Genomic DNA, 17,215 nt, shown 5'->3' with positions numbered 1-17,215 from the left:
GCATGCCCAGGCCTGAGGCAAAGGGTCCAGGTCAGCCCCGGCGAGGGGGCGGGACCTTGGAGGGATCCTGAAAGGCCCACAACAGCCAAGAAGCGGCAAGTTTGCTGGGGCTGCCGGAAGCCGGGCCACATTAGGAGGCATTGCCCTCTCAAGGGAGTTGAGGGTCGGCCGATGGAGGTGCCTGGAGGCCCAGGAGGGGCCACACTTCACCTGGAGAAGGTGACAGAGGCTGAGGTGGAGATGGCGGGGACCCAGCAGGGAGTTGGGACCCAGACCATCACAGAGCCGGTCGCCAATGGGGATACCCAGACCGAGTGGACCCAGCAAGAGGCCGGGACCCAGGTGGTCGTGGAACAGGAAACCAAATGGACTCAGAGCCTGAGGGTGGAGGCTCAGGGGGAGTCTGACCTGCGTGCGCAGCTGGAGGCTACAGACCGAGCCCTCCGCGAGGCTCAAGAGAGTGGGGTGGACCTCGCTAAAGAATATGCAGCCATAGTGGACGAGGAGGTCTGCTTACGGAAACAGCTGGAGGACTCGGAAAAGAAGCAGGCGGCTCTGGAGGCACACGGGTGACTGGTCCAGGCCAGGAGACACCTCTACCCCCAGGGGTGGTGATCTTGGGGGGGGGGGGGGGGGGGGGGGGGGGGGGGGGGACACCTGCCCCTGCCGGGAAGGGCCTGAGATAGCCCAGGAAGCAGGCAGTGTGAAGGCTGAGCTGATTGGGGGAAGTGGCTGTAGCTGGGGCCACGCCCCAAACAGCCTGAGCAGGCCCTATAAAGGCAGGGAACCAGGAGCTCAGGCCAGAGTCTCTCTCTGCCTTCAGAGAGAGAAGGGCCTGGCTGCAGGGATCTAGAGGTAGGGTACCTGAGTAGAGCAGGGCTGGGGAAAGGCTGAGGAGCTGGGGAGCTCCAGCCTGGAAAGCCCCAGGCTGCGGCCTAGCATAAGGCCAACAGGTACTGGGGGTTGCAGAGGGCAGCCCAGGGGTAGGCCAAGGCAGCAGGTCCACACCCAACCTTGCCGACGATGAGTGGCCTATACTGCAGTCTGCCCCAGGGAGCAGGGGCTAGTTGGTGACTGGCAACTAGTACTGAGGCGAGGTGGGGGTTCCCCAGGGAGGGGAGACCCAGATCTGTGGGGTACTGCCAGGGGGCAGAACCCAGAGCAAGGGGCACCGGGATCCTGGGAGGGACACGGGGGCCAATGCGAGGGACAAGGTGGATCACCGGCCTGTAGAGGGCGCTCCAGACGCTGGACGAGCTGATTCCCCGAAGCAACCAGTAGGGGGTGCCGCAGGGGTGAGTCTGTACCCTTACAGATGGTCTTTAGGGGCTTCTTTCTGAAATCTTTATCACTAATTTCATGCGAAAAGCCAGAAAACAAGCAATGTGTCTCCTGTCCAAATATCGGAAGCAACCAGAAAGATTTACATGTTTTGACAGCTTCACTAAAGCCCTCCTGCTGTAACTGAGATTACCCTCCCATCCTGACGGCAGCCATACTCACTGTAGGGGAACCAGCAATAATGTGAAGTGATGCCACATCTGTCTGTCAAATGCAGAACTAGAGTCTGAATGAGGCAGGCCATCTGGTAATGGGAAGTAGAGACTGCAAATCACATGATCCCATGAGCTGCACTATGCAGTAGCCTGATACAAACTTCAAACCTGCATTTGCTAGGTCTTTCAAACATGTTTTACAGAAGCCAATCTTAAAATCAGAATGTATGTTTTTGTAATTTTCTGTAAGCAACACGTATGTCCAAGGGCTTCCCAGCTCCTGTGCTTCTTAAATTTTAGATACACTTTTTTTTATTTGTTCCATTTGCCTTTAAGTTCTCCACTAGGGGAGGTGGCTTTTTAGTTCTATAGGACGCACTTCTTCTGATGCGGTTCCCTTTGATGCCAACGATATGAGGCAACAGAGGAGGTTTACGTATCATCAGTGTTGTCCCTTCAGGAGTATAGGCTCGCAGCTGTAGTTTGTCTTCCAAGTGAGCAGTTACTGCAACCCAACCTGTGCAGATACCAGAACAGAATCCAGTTAGTTACAACTTCTTTCAAACAAAATGAAAATCAACTGTATCAAATTTTAAAAATGGAAAGGGACACCAATTTAAGACAAAGGGTCAGATTTTCACACAGATTCAGCACCCAACAGATCCCATTTAGATGAAGAACGGAAGCTGCTGGGTGCCAAGCACTTTTGAAAATCTACCACCAAAGTAGAAAACAATTGTTCATAATGACATACAAGGCAGCAGGCATTTGGTTGACTCTGTGTCACCTTTCCTAGTCACAAGACCTTTGCAAGTCACATGATTACATCCAAGAACAACAGTGCACAGCAGGAGCTGATACCCTGCATGTGGAGGAGGAAATACAGAATTACCAGCAGAGGACAGCTTTATGTCAGCCACTGCCTCAAGGGTGCCAATTCCTTCCAGCGTAATTTCCTGAGGAATAAGCGGTGGGAATTCCTTCATTCGCTCTTCACCCCCCATGGGAACCTAACAATAAAATATAGGAGAAAGGAGTTAAAAGCTGACAACAAAGACAACTTTAAACTTCTCAAGTTACAGAATAAGTTACAAAGTGAAATGCAGCAACTTAACTAATTCTATTCTAACCAACTCAAACACTGGACACATTTAATGAGTAACTGTTCTCATATAACTTTTCTATTAAAAATGGCATTTGTACAGTTAAGGGACAGTTTGTCCAGAAACAAATGTCAAGGTGATAAAGATTTCATTTAGATATCAAACCAGGGTGCCTTAGAGATGCCAAGAAGTAGATATTACAGTATCAGAGATTGTCCTATTTGGGTAAATGTCAGGATTCAGTTCCAGGCTAGTTCAATGAAATAGCAAAAGTTACTAATACTACAATCTCTGAAACATTTATTTTTGTAAATGGTGCAATAATTCATAAAGTGAATTCAGCATGAGCAGTGAGTTGTACTGTTGCTTTGCAAGTGAAGATCAATACCAGAAGAGACAGCTTTAAACTGCTTCAGATAGTGGAAAATGTACCATGTAGCTAGGGGATCCTTAATATTTACTACAGAGAGAGTGTTTGTTTTAGTGGTATTGCCAAGGAAACAAGTTAAAACACATCAAGATACGCACATATATATACACAGAGGCCCTGCTTATAGGAAGACAAAAAGATGCATTTTAAAAACATGACAGCTAACACATTTAAAATCCTAGTGTTGAAAGGGCAAGTATTAACATGTTAGCTGGTTGAGGCAAACCAGGGGGGGAGCGGAGAGGGGAGCAACACAGATTTTTAACTTAATCAGCTAATATATGTTAAAGTATGCACAGCTTGTCTACGCTAGACTTCTGAATGTTTTACCTAGTACATTAACCAATGTGCTAACTCCACAGCTTTCTAGATAAAGCCTAAATCATGAGAATATTGCTTTTTTAAAAAACAAATATTTCCACACCATGCATTGAATGAATTTTAGTCAAAATCATTTCAAATTACACTATCAAACTGCATGCTTAAAATATAAGATATAGAAAATAAAATGTCAATATATTAAAAGACATACAGGTCTTGCTACAGAAGTGCTATGGAACTAGGTGTCAATCTGAAATCTTAGATCTCTTCCCTATCTAGTTTCAGAAGTCCCAAATGATGGGATCTACATCACTTCCAGGTATTTCTATTTCTTAATTCCACCTTGTTGCTCCTATTTGTAGTTCTTGACCTCTCTGCCTTTTATATTTCTCTCCCTTTGTGTTTTGCCAATTTATATCTTTCCATAGCAGACATTCAGGTTTTGTTGCTTGCCTCTGAACTCCTGCCTGAGTAGCTCCAACTTGTCAATGTCTTCCTGGCATCAGTGGACCTAGCTCAGAACACAGTATTCCAGATGTTGCCTCATCAGCGCTGCAGAAAGAGGGGCTTTCTCCCTGAGCCAGAATATGATGCCTTGGCAAGCATAAGCCTAAGCCTAAACCCCACCAGCCATTTTTTAATTTTAATGAAGACTGCTCAGTAGTAGTTTGTGTGCTTCTGAAAAAAAAAAAAGTTATATCCCTACTTACAAGACTGTCTAATGTACTAATATGGTCCCTTGTACACAAGCAGAGCAGGGAATTCAACCCAAGTCTTCCAAAGCCCCAGGCTAAAGTCCTAACCTCTGCCCATGCCCTGTTCCTCTGTCCATGCACAGAGGGAGCTCCCTCTTGCTGAGTTAGTTTAATTTTAAACAGGAAAAATGTGTGTTGTGACTGGCAATAAGATTTTCATTCTCGTAGCTGTTTCCCACAGTCAGGGGAGGAATAATGCATCTCTCTTTTATTTGGTTTTCCCAGAAAGGGGAAGAATCACTGACAAGACAATGCATAAAGAGTTCTAGCGAGGACTTAAAGTCTCTGTTGTGTCATGCATAGGGAAACCAGTAAGGGATGCCTGTTGAGCTACAAAAGAAATCACATGACCTTACTCCTTACACATACCAGAACACCATATAGAAGGTCTCCTCTTACCTTCAGTAATGTTTTTCCAGCATGCTTCTGATAGATGCTATCTGCTTTCTCCAGGGTAGTAACATGGACTGGCAACAGGTTAGAAGCCACAACAGAAAACCAGGAGGATTTTGCTCCCTAAAATTAATGAGGGGTGATTGTTAAACTGAATGCTGTAAAGATATTTACAAGTTACTGTCCAGCCTTCCCCCACCTTCTGTTTAAAAGTAGTTCTGTTACATGATTCTCTCTCATCTAGATAGGCAGGGTCTTAGTCTTCGAAATGCATCTGTACTGTTTCTATGATAAACAATGACTTCTCCGCAAATAATGGAGCTGAGCTTTCAATACAAAAATACAACAGTGTGCCACCTCAAAGTTTCTAGTCCTAAAGCAAGCCCAGAACCTTCCTGATTCTAGAGCTTCTGCATCACAGCACAATACTTAGGTGCTACTATAATACAAATACAGTGCACTCACATTTATCCCTATGGCGTGGATAACTGTGTATTCAGATAAATGGAAGTGCTATTAACTAACAAGTGGCTACATGGGGGACACACTGTGGATTTTCAGAGAAAAGGAATTTGGATAATTGGAATGGCACTTAAACAAACAAACAAACAAAACCAGAACAATCTGTTCTACACTCAGGTCATCCAAATAAAATGATAGTCAAATGTTACAGAATGTGTATCTTTACCAAGGGTGGGCAAACTACGGCCCGCAAGCTCCCGCTGGGGAGCGGGGTCAGGGGCTGCACCACGTGGCCCCCGTAAACCGCGGCATGGCCCCGCTCTGGGGTGCAGGCTTCGGGACCACACCACATGGCTCCCGGACGCAGCCGCATGGCCCCGCTCTGAGGGTCAGGGGCCGCTACATGCATAGGAGTCAGAGAAGAGACATGCCACTGCTTCCGGGAATCGCTTGAGGTAAGCGCTTACACCCGAGACTCTCCCCATGCCTCAACCCCCTGCACGCTCTCCAACCCCCCTGATCCAGTACAGAGCACCCTCCTGCACCCCAAACCTCTCATCCCCAGCCCCACCCCAGAGCCTGCACCCCCAGCCGGAGCCCGCACCCTTTAGAATCACAGAATCATAGAATATCAGGGTTGGAAGGGACCTCAGGAGATCATCTAGTCCAACCCCCTGCTCAAAGCAGGACCAACACCAATTAAATCATCCCAGCCAGGGCTTTGTCAAGCCTGACCTTAAAAACCTCTAAGGAAGGAGATTCCACCACCTCCCTAGGTAACCCACTCCAGTGAATGGGTTCACCACCTTCCGAGTGAAATAGTGTTTCCTAATATCCAACCTAGACCTCCCCAACTGTAACTTGAGACCATTACTTCTTGTTCTGTCATCTGCCACCACTGAGAACAGCCGAGCTCCATCCTCTTTGGAACCCCCCTTCAGGTAGTTGAAGGCTGCTATCAAATTCTGCAGACTAAATAAGCCCAGTTCCCTCAGCCTCTCCTCTTAAGTCATGTGGTCCCAGCCCCGTAATCATTTTTGCTGCCCTCCGCTGGACTCTCTCCAATTTGTCCACATCCCTTCTGTAGTGGGGGGACCAAAACTGGACGCAATACTACAGGTGTGGCCTCACCAGTGCCGAATAGAGGGGAATAATCACTTCCCTTGATCTGCTGGCAATGCTCCTACTAATACAGCCCAATATGCCGTTGGCCTTCTTGGCAACAAGGGCACACTGCTGACTCTCATCCCGCTTCTCATCCACTGTAATCCCCAGGTCCTTTTCAGTGGCGTAGCCAGGGCCTAAGCACATGGGGAGCAAACATAAAAAAGGCACCCCCCCTTGGCTCCTCCTCTTGCCACGTCCCCCTTGGCTCCTCCCGTTTCCCCCCCCCAGATTAACCCTGGGGCCCGGCTCAGGACGCCTGTGGGCTTCCTGGGGGTGCGGATACCCCCGTCCCCCCGCGGTCCCAGGAGAGTCTCTCTTGCCCAGCCCGCTCTGCAGGTGTCCCCCACCGGGCTTTGCTGCCCGGCCCCACCCGCGGGGTCCCGTCCCCCGGGCTCCAGGCTCCTGCGCCGTGCCAGGGCCCTCCGTCCAGACAGCGCGGCCTGCGCCCCTGCCCTGCGGGCCTGGCCCCGGGGAGCCCCTCGCCCGGAGGGGACCCCCCAGTGCAAGGCACCGGACCCCCGCCGCTCACCTTCTGTCCTGCGCCGCCGCCTGTCCCCAGCCGATCCCGGCCCCGCGCCGCGGGCGGAACCCGGCTTCGGCTCCGGCTCGGGACGGGGAGCGCTTGGCTGCCGAGCCCTGAGCCGCCGCAGGAGGTGGCTGCGCCTGCGGAGATGTTGGGGCCACGTGGGGCGCGATGGCCGAGGAGCCCCCCGCCCCCCATGGCCCCTCCGGCCGTGCTGTCCCCAGCGCCGGTCCAGCAGGCGCCGCTTTTGGGAAATGTGCTGAGGGGAAGCGGCTGCTTCCCCTGCACCCCACTAGCTATGCTACTGGTCCTTTTCTGCAGAACTACTGCTTAGCCAGTCTGTAGCGGTGCATGGGATTCTTCCTTCCTAAGTGCAGGATTCTGCACTTGTCCTTGTTGAACCTCATCAGATTTCTTTTGGCCCAATCCTCCAATTTGTCTAGGTCACTCTGGACACTATCCCTACCCTCCAGCATATCTACTTCTCCCCCCAGTTTAGTGTCATCTGCAAACTTGCTGAGGGTGCAATTCATCCCATCATCCAGATCATTAATAAAGATGTTGAACAAAACCGGCCCCAGAACCGACCCTTGGGGCAATCCTCTTGATACCAGCTGCCAACTAGACATCAAGCGGTTGATCACTACCCGCTGAGCCCAACAATCTAGCCAGCTTTCTATCCACCTTATAGTCCATTCATCCAATCCATACTTTTAAAACTTGCTGGCAAGAATACTGTGGGAGACCGTATCAAAAGCTTTGCTAAAGTCAAGATGATCTCACATCCACCACTTTCCCCATATCCACAGAGCCAGTTATCTCATCATAGAAGGCAATCAGGTTAGTCAGGCATGACTTGCCCTTGGTGAATCCATGTTGACTGTTCCTGATCACCTTCCTCTCCTCCAAGTGCTTCAGAATGGATTCCTTGAGGACCTGCTCCATGATTTTGCTGGGGACTGAAGTGAGGCTGACCGGTCGGTAGTTCCCTGGATTCTCTTTCTTCCCTTTTTTAAATATGGGCACTATATTTGCCTTTTTCCAATCATCTGGGACCTCCCCCGATCGCCACGAATTTTCAAAGGTAACAGCCAATGGCTCTGCAATCACATCAGCCAACTCCCTCAGCATCCTTGGATGCATTAGATCTGCACTCATGGACTTGTGCCTGTCCAGCTTTTCTAAATAGTCCTTAACCTGTTCTTTCACCACTGAGGGCTGCTCACCTCCTCCCCATACTGTGTTGCCCAGTACAGCAGTGTGGGAGCTGACCTTGTCTGTGAAGACCGAGGCAAAAAACGCATTGAGTACTTCAGCTTTTTCAACATTATCTGTCACTAGGTTGCCTCCCTCATTCAGTAAGGGTCCCACACTTTCCCTGACCTTCTTCTTGTTGCTAACATACCTGTAGAAACCCTTCTTGTTACCCTTCACATCCCTTGCTAGCTACAACTCCAATTGTGCCTTGGCCTTCCTGATTACACCCCTGCATGCTCTAGCGATATTTTTATACTCCTCCCTAGTCATCTGTCCAAATTTCCACTTCTTGCAAGCTTCCTTTTTGTGTTTAAGCTCACTGAAGATTTCGCTGTTAAGCCAAGCTGGTCACCTGCCATATTTGCTATTCTTTCTGCACTTTGGGACCATTTGTTCCTGTGCCCTCAATAAGGCTCCTTTAAAATACAGGCAGCTCTCCTGGACTCCTTGCCCCCTCGTATTAGCTTCCCAGGGGATCCTGCCCCAGCCCTGATCCCACTCCCACCCTCTGAACCCCTCGGTCCCAGCCCAGAGCACCCTCCTACACCCCAAACTGCCCAGCCCCACCCCAGAGCCTGCACCCCCAACCAGAGCCCTCACCCCCTCCCGCACCCCAACCCCAATTTTGTGAGCATTCATTGCCTGCCATACAATTTCTATTCACCAATGTGGCCCTCAGGCTAAAAAGTTTGCCCACCCTGATCTCTACATTAGCTTAGTTCACAATACTGAAAGTACTGCCCGTGTGAACAAAACTGGCAGGCTTATTTCTGGATGGCGTGACAGACTTCTCCGGCCCAGCTGATCCTCTCAGACCATTTCCCAGATCTGGTAGTAAAATATCCCTCTTGTTTACCAGGCTCTGCTTGGGGGTGCCTAGAATTCTACAAACCAAATTTACGCATGAAAATTACTATAATGAATTGTACATCCAAACTGCAGTGGGAAAACAGGATTACATCAAATCCAAACCAAGGAATCTAGTCTCCTACTGATGCATGGATACAACTCCCCCCACAAGCCCAAGGCTACACTACACACTTTTGCCAGCTCAGATATGTTGATCAAGGGTATGAAGATTTGCGATTGACATAGCTGTGCTGGCAAAAGCCCCTAGTGTGGATGCAATTATATCAGCAAAACTGTGATTTTACCAATATAGTTTATTTCACTCGGGGTGGGGATGGTGGGGCCTAGAATAAGCTATACCAGCAAAAGTTCAGTTTTGCCTGTACATGCTGCACCCACACTAGGAGCGCTTTGCCTGGATAGTATACTGGTATAGTTATACAGGCAAAGCGCTCTAGCAGATCTTGCCTAAGGCTGTTGAGGAGGGGTTGGCTGAGGTGGATCTATTTATGGGCAGTCTTTGGTGGATTTTTTATTTATGTGCTAGGCATGCAGAGCACTGGACGGGCATCGACAGCTGTATTTTAGAAATAGAATAAATAAAACTTCCATTAATAATGCAAGTGTATAAAGGGGAGAATGGACCCCAGACACACACCCCTCTGCTCTGCCCTTTACTATTAGACATTTCTTTAAACCTGGAGGAAATACTAATCAAATGTATTTCTACAATAACTTTTGAAAAATCTCACTCCTTGCCCTGTTCTAATAGCCTTTCTTTTCAAAATGAAGCAAAGCATCACTAAGGGGAATTAGCACGAGTACGTAACATGACTCAACCACCACCTAACAGAAATCACTTTAAGGGAAATCATCCCAATACGAATCACACGTCTATATGAAGGAGGTTTTACCCAGAACTGCCGAGAGTGAAAAGGATTAGCAAAGAACAGTATTTTTCCAGTTTATTTTTTCTTTGTTTGTTGGATAGTGTTTGGTGTCATCATTTTTCTTTTCTCCCTTGACTAAACAATTCTTATAAATGTTGAGGGAAAAGCAGAAATGCCCCTAATCAATTTCCCTATCTATGTAGCTCTTTCATGTAACCACTGGACACTGTCCCTTTAAAGTCGATTCATTTTGGCTACACTCTAGCACCGTTAGCCACCTTGCAAGGATTTGTACCCTTGTTCTGTTAGTGACCCGTCAATCTCAAAGCAATTCTCCAGTTTCATTTAGAACAAAGCTCAGGACCTCTTGCAAGATGCTCCTTTACAGTACAAAAATCTTCACTTTGGGCTATCATATGGCAAAGCCTTTTTCAAAAGCATTTTTTACTTTACACAACGAGGTTTGTGTTTCCTTAGTGGAAATCTTAAGAGCAGCAGCTGACAAAGAAATGGTAACGAAAGCTACACAAATAGCCTGATGGTGAAGGTGTTTTGTAACTTGTTATAACACCACAAAACGCAAACAAGATCTTATTCACAGAACATTACAAAATCCACTCTCCCTTACCTGCACATAGTCTATGCGTCCCAAAGCACCTAGAAACAAAACCATTCCAGGCTTAAGTACAAAGGTCCGTGGAACAATGGCATGTGTCGGCAAGACAAGCTTTACTTCTTTCTCTGTTAGAAGATTTAAAACCTGCAAAGCAAATTGTATAACCATAACTCATTTTGGATGTTTTTACAAAAACGATTAAACCAATGCTCTTGCTTTATGGGGAAAAAGGAAGATGACCAAATACCTTGAATGGAGAATATCCGTCTCAAATGATCTCATACAGAAATTACAGACAAGTAGGACTGCATATTCAGTTCAGCCATGGCAAGAAAGTGCTTATCTTTTTTAACAATTCACACATACAGACTTAAAGTAGCTTGTAACATGGACACTCCAAACTAACAATATGAGTCTTAAGGCTTTACAATCTAAACAGCTCAAGCCAATTTGTCTCTGCAATGTTCACAGAATCAGCTTAATGCTACTTTGTGTTACATCATAGAATATTAGGGTTGGAAGAGATCTCAGGAGGTCATCTAGTCCAACCCCCTGCTCAAAGCAGGACCAACACCAATTAAATCATCCAAGCCAGGGCTTTGTCAAGCCGGGCCTTAAAAACCTCTAAGGATGGAGATTCCATCACCTCCCTAGGTAACCCATTCCAGTGCTTCACCACCCTCCTAGTGAAACAGTGTTTCCTAATATCCAACCTAAACCTCCCCCACTGCAACTTGGGACCATTACTTCTTGTTCTGTCACCTGCCACCACTGAGAACAGCTGAGCTCCATCCTCTTTGGAGCCCCCCTTCAGGTAGTTGAAAGCAGCTATCAAATCCCCCCTCACTCTTCTCTTCTGCAAACTAAATACCCCAGTTCTCTCAGCCTCTCCTCATAAGTCATGTGCCCCAGCCCCCCCTAATCATTTTTATTGCCCTCCGCTGGACTCTCTCCAATTTGTCCACATCCCTTCTGTAGTAGGGGGACCAAAACTGAACGCAATACTCCAGATGAGGCCTCACCAATGTCGAATAGAGGGGAATGATCACGTCCCTTGATCTGCTGGCAATGCTCCTACTTATACAGCCCAATATGCCGTTGGCCTTCTTGGCAACAAGGGCACACTGCTGACTCATATCCAGCTTCTCGTCCACTGTAATCCCCAGGTCCTTTTCTGCAGAACTGCTGCTTAACCGTTGAAGATTGCAGATGGTTCCTGCTATGTTTCTACACAAATACTATTTATTTGTGGGACAACCTAAAATGAGATTGAGATCCCCAGAGTAAAAACATGTTGCAACTGTGCTGAACTCTCACTGTCTCCATTCAGGAATTACTATTTATCACTTTTATTATGAAGCCACTAATAATAATCAGCCAATTGTTTCCTGCTCTACCACAGCAGATTTTGTTAAGCTTAATGTGCCAGCAGTTCAAGGTATCTTAAACAGAATTTTGGATCAATATTTCTTACAGTTAGCATTATGGCAATTCTGAGTTTAAGGAGGATATTTCAGGTATTAGCAAGCTTTCTGCTATAAAACTGTAAATCGTTGTAAACTGACTAAGGTTTCAGAGATCTCTTGTCCCCACCTCTACCACGGAAAAATACTTTGCGAATAAATTCTCAGGAAATGTAACTAAGAGCTTAGCTCCTCAGCATAGGTTTATGTGCAACAGAGTTCCCACCTAAAAAGCAGGAACTACTGTGTCTGATGTGTCACTAAAGTGCCCCAGGCACAGCGAAAGACTCCAGCTTAAAAAATAAACTTCTGCCTGAAATGTTTTTCCTACTATTGTTATAAGTAATGCTATGGTGACTATAACTGAAAGGTACTTTCCAGCATACTTTGTACATTTAATGGGACTATTTGTGCAGTTAGTTTCACTTCCCCCCAACCCCACACAGTGAGCTTCCCCTGTCTATGTGGGTCTTTCACACACAGGAACAGTAGAGAGGAAAAAAATGTTAAAAAGAGGAAAAAGTGACTGGAAAAGCACAAAACATGTCAGTGGGATCCAGGCCCAGGTGCAGTACCCAACATAACTTTTAACTTTAAAGCACTAACTAGATTCCAAATAGACAGCATCCCTGTCTCACACACTTGGAATTATCAGCACAAACAGAACCAAACTCTTCTAACCATGCGCCTAAGTCATTCCACAGCCTCGCTAACATTCAAATGTGTACTACTGTTTGGCAACATGGTTACAACATGGTTTGGTCTTAACTCTGCATTAAAAGACAGAACCGTTTTGTAATTGTGTCAGCAACTACTATAGTGTGCCTGGGTCTCTACACACTCTTTCTGTGTATCTCTTTCGCAAAAGGATTAATGGACACAAATCTGACATCAGGAATCATAACATTCAAAAACCAGTAGAACACTTTAACCTGTCTGGTCATTCAATGACAGACTTGCGGGTGGCAATTTTGCAACAAAAAAGCTTCAAAAACAGACTCCAACGAGAAACTGCTGAGCTTGAATTGATATGCAAATTAGATACAATCAATTTAGGCTTAAATAGAGACTGGGAATGGCTGAGCCATTACAAACATTGAATCTATCTCCCCATGTAAGTACTCCCACACTTCTTATCAAACTGTCTGGACTGGCTATCTTGATTATCACTTCAAAAGTTTTTTTTCCCTCTTACTTAATTGGCCTCTCAGAGTTGGTAAGACAACTCCCACCTTTTCATGCTCTCTGTATGTGTGTATATATATCTCCTCAATATATGTTCCATTCTATGCATCCGAAGAAGTGGGCTGTAGCCCACGAAAGCTTATGCTCAAATAAATGTTAGTCTCTAAGGTGCCACAAGTACTCCTACTCTTTCTGTAGTGTAGATGGAGTCAACTTTAGTCTGAAAATCTTGGCAACTTTTGCACCAATTCTGAAACAGTAGGAGCCTTGCAGACTGCAAGCTCCACAGATAATATTCCCGAGTATTAGGTAATGCTTAGTGCTAAATTTGACAGCTATCAAAAACCCTTTCTTTCAGTTTCTAGAAGTTTAGTTATTTTCTCTTGCTCCCTTATAAAGCCGAACATCTTTAGTAATTCATAGACTGAACTAGCCCACTGGCAAATCTATCTATGTCATCTAACCCTCACAAAAATGTAGAGAAAGCAAAGACTGAAAATTCCTGCTCCACACCCCAAAATTGGTGCCCAGACAACCCCTCCTCCTCTCCAGCCAAAACGAACAGCGTGACAAGTGGAAATTCAATCCGAACTTTGGCATGTCTCATACCTGCCCCACTTCACAGGCACACCAAGCTTAATCAAAATTAGAACTATCTACAGGAAGTTACTGAGCACAAGTAAGTCCATTCACTTTCTAGGCTCGTTCATTCCTGGCAGCCAGGGACCACTAGGAAGCTGGAACTGAGAGCCGGGAGATTCTTCTGTGCTCCCAATGCTCCTGCTGCTGCACCCTGGCAGTAATGAGGAGGCGCAATCAGCATGGCTGGATGCAGAGAGGTGAGGAGCTAGGCCTGGCGGGTGCTTTGGCTAGAGACAGAAGGGTCTGTAACCACTAAAGCACACTTCTCTTGGAACCTGGCTAGAATAACCTAGGATTTCTGAGTCTCCATGTTTCTCTGCTGTCAGCAAATAGTTGCGAGACCCACTGGCAAAACATGTCTCATCCCCTGCTCTTGTAAATGGTCCACATAGCAGTAGTAGGTTGTCATCATCTATCAAATACTCCATTAGCTCAAGTCACAGAGGTCTGTGCTGTACAGTAACTCCTCACTTAAATGGTGACAGCTTTCAGAGGGGTAGCCGTGTTAGTCTGTATCAGCAAAAAGAATGAGTACTTCTGGCACCTTAGAGACTAACAAATGTATTTGGGCATAAGCTTTCGTGGGCTAAAACCCACTTCATCGGATGCCACAAGTACTGCTCGTTCTTTTTCCTCACTTAAAGTCGTCCCGGTTTACGTTGTTACGTTGCTGATCAATTAGGGAACATGCTTGTTTAAAGTTGCGCAATGCTCCCGTATAACGTTGTTTGGCAGCTGCCTGCTTTGTCCACGGCTTGCAGAAAGAGCAGCCCATTGCAGCGAGCTGGTGGGGGCTTGGAACCAGGGTGGACCGGCAGCTCCCCCATCAGCTCTCCGCTCCCCTAAGTTCCCTGTGCGGCAGCCGCCCAGCAGGTTATCAATTGCCGGCAGTTCAGTTGTCCCTCCCCCCACTGCCACGTGCTGCTCCTGCCCTCTGCCTTGTAGCTGCTCCCGGGAGCCTCCTGCTTGCTGTGCGGGGGTGGGGTGGGGGGTGCAAGAGGCGGGCTAATATCAGGGTGTCCCCCTCCCCCCTGCTCCTGCCCCCCGCTTACCCTATCTCCATAGAGCTGGGGGGGAGGGGGAAGGTAGACGACAGGGCTCAAGATGGAGGGAGCTTGCAGGCAGCAGCTGCTGTCTCAACTTCCTGATCTAAAAGAGCAGTGTATTTAGAGTGGGGTCAGCGTACTTAAAGGGGCAATGCGCATCTCTCTCTCTCACACACAGGGTGTGTGTCTATGTCTGCCGTGCTGTCTCCCCTCCCTCCATTCGTGCTGTATACAGAGTGTGAGGCTACATTAACAACAATGTGTTAACCCTTGAGGGCTCAGCTGAGTGCTAGTTCATCATTTAGCAGTAAGGCATTTCCTGGGAAGTATCCCTCCCTCTTCCACCTCTGACTCCACCACCTCAACCAAGCTTCACAATCATCATTGCTGTGTACAGTATTAAATTGTTTAAAACTTATACTGTGTATACATATATATAAAATATAGTCTTTCGTCTGGTGAAAAAAATTTCCCTCCCCCCCTCCCCACCCTCAATTTACATTAATTCTTATGGGGAAATTGGATTCGCTTAACATCGTTTCGCTTAAAGTCACATTTTTCAGGAACATAACTACAACGTTAAGCGAGGAGTTACTGTAGCTCTAAAGGTCTGAATCCTGCTGATGAACCACATGGGAGCCAATAGGGTTCCACATGACAGACATTTTTTTCTCCCAGTTTGATATTAAAAACCTAGGAAATTACATACAAGAACTATATTAAAAGAATGTTAAGGTTGCTAAGTCAAGTACTCAAAAATTAGGAAATGCCAGAATTTAGATTGCTCGTGTAACCTTAATTTGACTCCCTTATACCTATGCATTGTGATGCAATATTTAATCCCATGATCACTTGCTAGTTTTTCCACAGGACCCCTGACTCATTTAGTGCACAGGATGGATGGTGTTTAGGGATGATCACCACTATGTAGTGAAGGAAGCTGTTGTCTGTAGGACCCCTGCCTCATTTGTTGCAGAAGTTGGAAGGTGCATGAAGCAATGGATGACAGAAAGAGTAAGGATGGCGTCATAGCTTCGGCAGCTGAACAGCACCCTGGAGAACTGATTCTCTCCCCATCTCGGGCATATAGGTCCTATGAGCCACTGGGCAAGTCACTTAATCCAAACTTTTCACAGGGGGTCACTAAAACTATATGTTCATGTTCTGGGTGTCCAACTTGAGACTACTGGTGTCTGATTTGCAGACGTGCTGAATGGTCACAACTGCAACTGTTCTCCGAACATATAAAGTGCTACAAAACACTAAGTTCTCTGAAAAGTCAGGTCATAGACATTTCAAAGTGAGCATCCCACTTAGTGTGTATTTTTCATGTGAATGCCTGTGTCTCTCAGTTCTCCCTTCTGTAAAATTAGAATAATGCCCCCCCTTACATCACAGGGGCATTGTGAAGATTAATTTATGTTTGCTGAAGTAGTCAGATACTATAGGAGCAAGATGAAAAGGCCCTCAAGGTAATTAATAATCCTGTCTTCAGAGCAGGATTGGAATAGTGTGCAGTAAATAAGGCCTGGGGCCACACATTGTTCATGGAAGGTTGTTCACCCAAGGTAAAATTAAAATTAATAGAAAAGCTGCTCATTCATTGAGCACCGTCCAACTTACATGCTGAATAAGGTGGGGTCCTGTGGCTAAAAAGTGTGTGATCATGTAATTAAAGACCAGATTATAATGCATACGCACAAGGGGACTGGATTAAGTTTACATGGGCAATCTTAAATCTGGCATTTCCAAACTTTTGCATGCTTGATTTTGCAACCTTAACACTCTTTCAATGTAGTATTTTGTGTGCCATTATTAACTACCTTCCTGAGGCCTGAATCATGATCAAGTCCCCATTGTGCTAGATGCGGTACAATTAATCATTTGTGTCTTTAAAACTTGCTCATATCAAACATTGTTTCAAGTGAATACAAACCACACACCTTAGCTAGGTGCTTCTACTCAATTAAAAGATATTAAGGCCAGAAGGAAGCAATGTAACTATCTATTCTGACTTCCTGTATAAAACAGATCATAGAATTTCACCTGGTAATTCAGGCTTCAAGCCCATAACTTGTGATTGAGCTAGATGTATATACTAAACTGACCAGCAGTGAAATTGACATTTACAGTAAATCTGCATTAGGCTTCAGAATCTTTACCCTGTTGAGATGGCTGACGCAGGAGACACCTAACCATGTTATTACAGCCTGGAGCCTGGCTGAAGCTGAGAGTAACAATAAGGTGTGAGCTCCTTTATACATCTCAACAAGGCAATAATTTTGAGGTCTGACTGAGGATGCTACTGAGATGAATGGGGCAGTTCACACCTCTCATAGTTTTTTGGGTCAGTCAGTCTAACATTATTTGAAAGTCTATCCTCACAATTAGGCCTTGTGTCTACACAGAAGTTGAACGACTTTAATTATAGTGGTATAGTTAAAGCAGTACCAACTGCCTAGTGTGGCTATAGTTATCTTGGTATAAAGGTGCTTAGACCAATAAAACTCATTCCCCTACATGTTGGGGAGTAAGCTTTAACAGTATAAGGCTCCTTTCTATTGATATAGCTGTGTCTACACTAGGGTTTGTACTGGTTTAGCTATTTTGGCTAAAA

At 46.3% G+C, this 17,215-nt stretch overlaps 1 protein-coding gene across 1 annotated transcript in view; it reads right to left on the bottom strand.

Moving 5' to 3' along the window:
• Positions 1-1,247: 1,247 nt before the first annotated feature.
• The window catches only part of NOA1 (nitric oxide associated 1), a 28,719-nt gene continuing 12,751 nt past the window's right edge, over positions 1,248-17,215 (bottom strand). Inside the window, exons 5-8 of the mRNA XM_026653283.1 lie at positions 10,275-10,406; positions 4,505-4,621; positions 2,389-2,506; positions 1,248-2,013 (exon numbers count right to left, since the gene is read on the bottom strand). Coding sequence (XP_026509068.1) covers positions 1,793-2,013; positions 2,389-2,506; positions 4,505-4,621; positions 10,275-10,406 — 588 coding nt within the window. The 3' untranslated portion in view covers positions 1,248-1,792. The remainder of the gene's footprint in view (positions 2,014-2,388; positions 2,507-4,504; positions 4,622-10,274; positions 10,407-17,215) is intronic.

Source organism: Terrapene carolina, unplaced genomic scaffold, assembly GCF_002925995.2.
Source record: "Terrapene carolina triunguis isolate 2854851 unplaced genomic scaffold, T_m_triunguis-2.0 Scaffold136, whole genome shotgun sequence".
In the NCBI taxonomy this organism is placed as follows: domain Eukaryota; kingdom Metazoa; phylum Chordata; order Testudines; family Emydidae; genus Terrapene; species Terrapene triunguis.
Note: the sequence above shows the minus strand (reverse complement) of the source record. Positions and strands in the feature narration are given on the sequence as shown.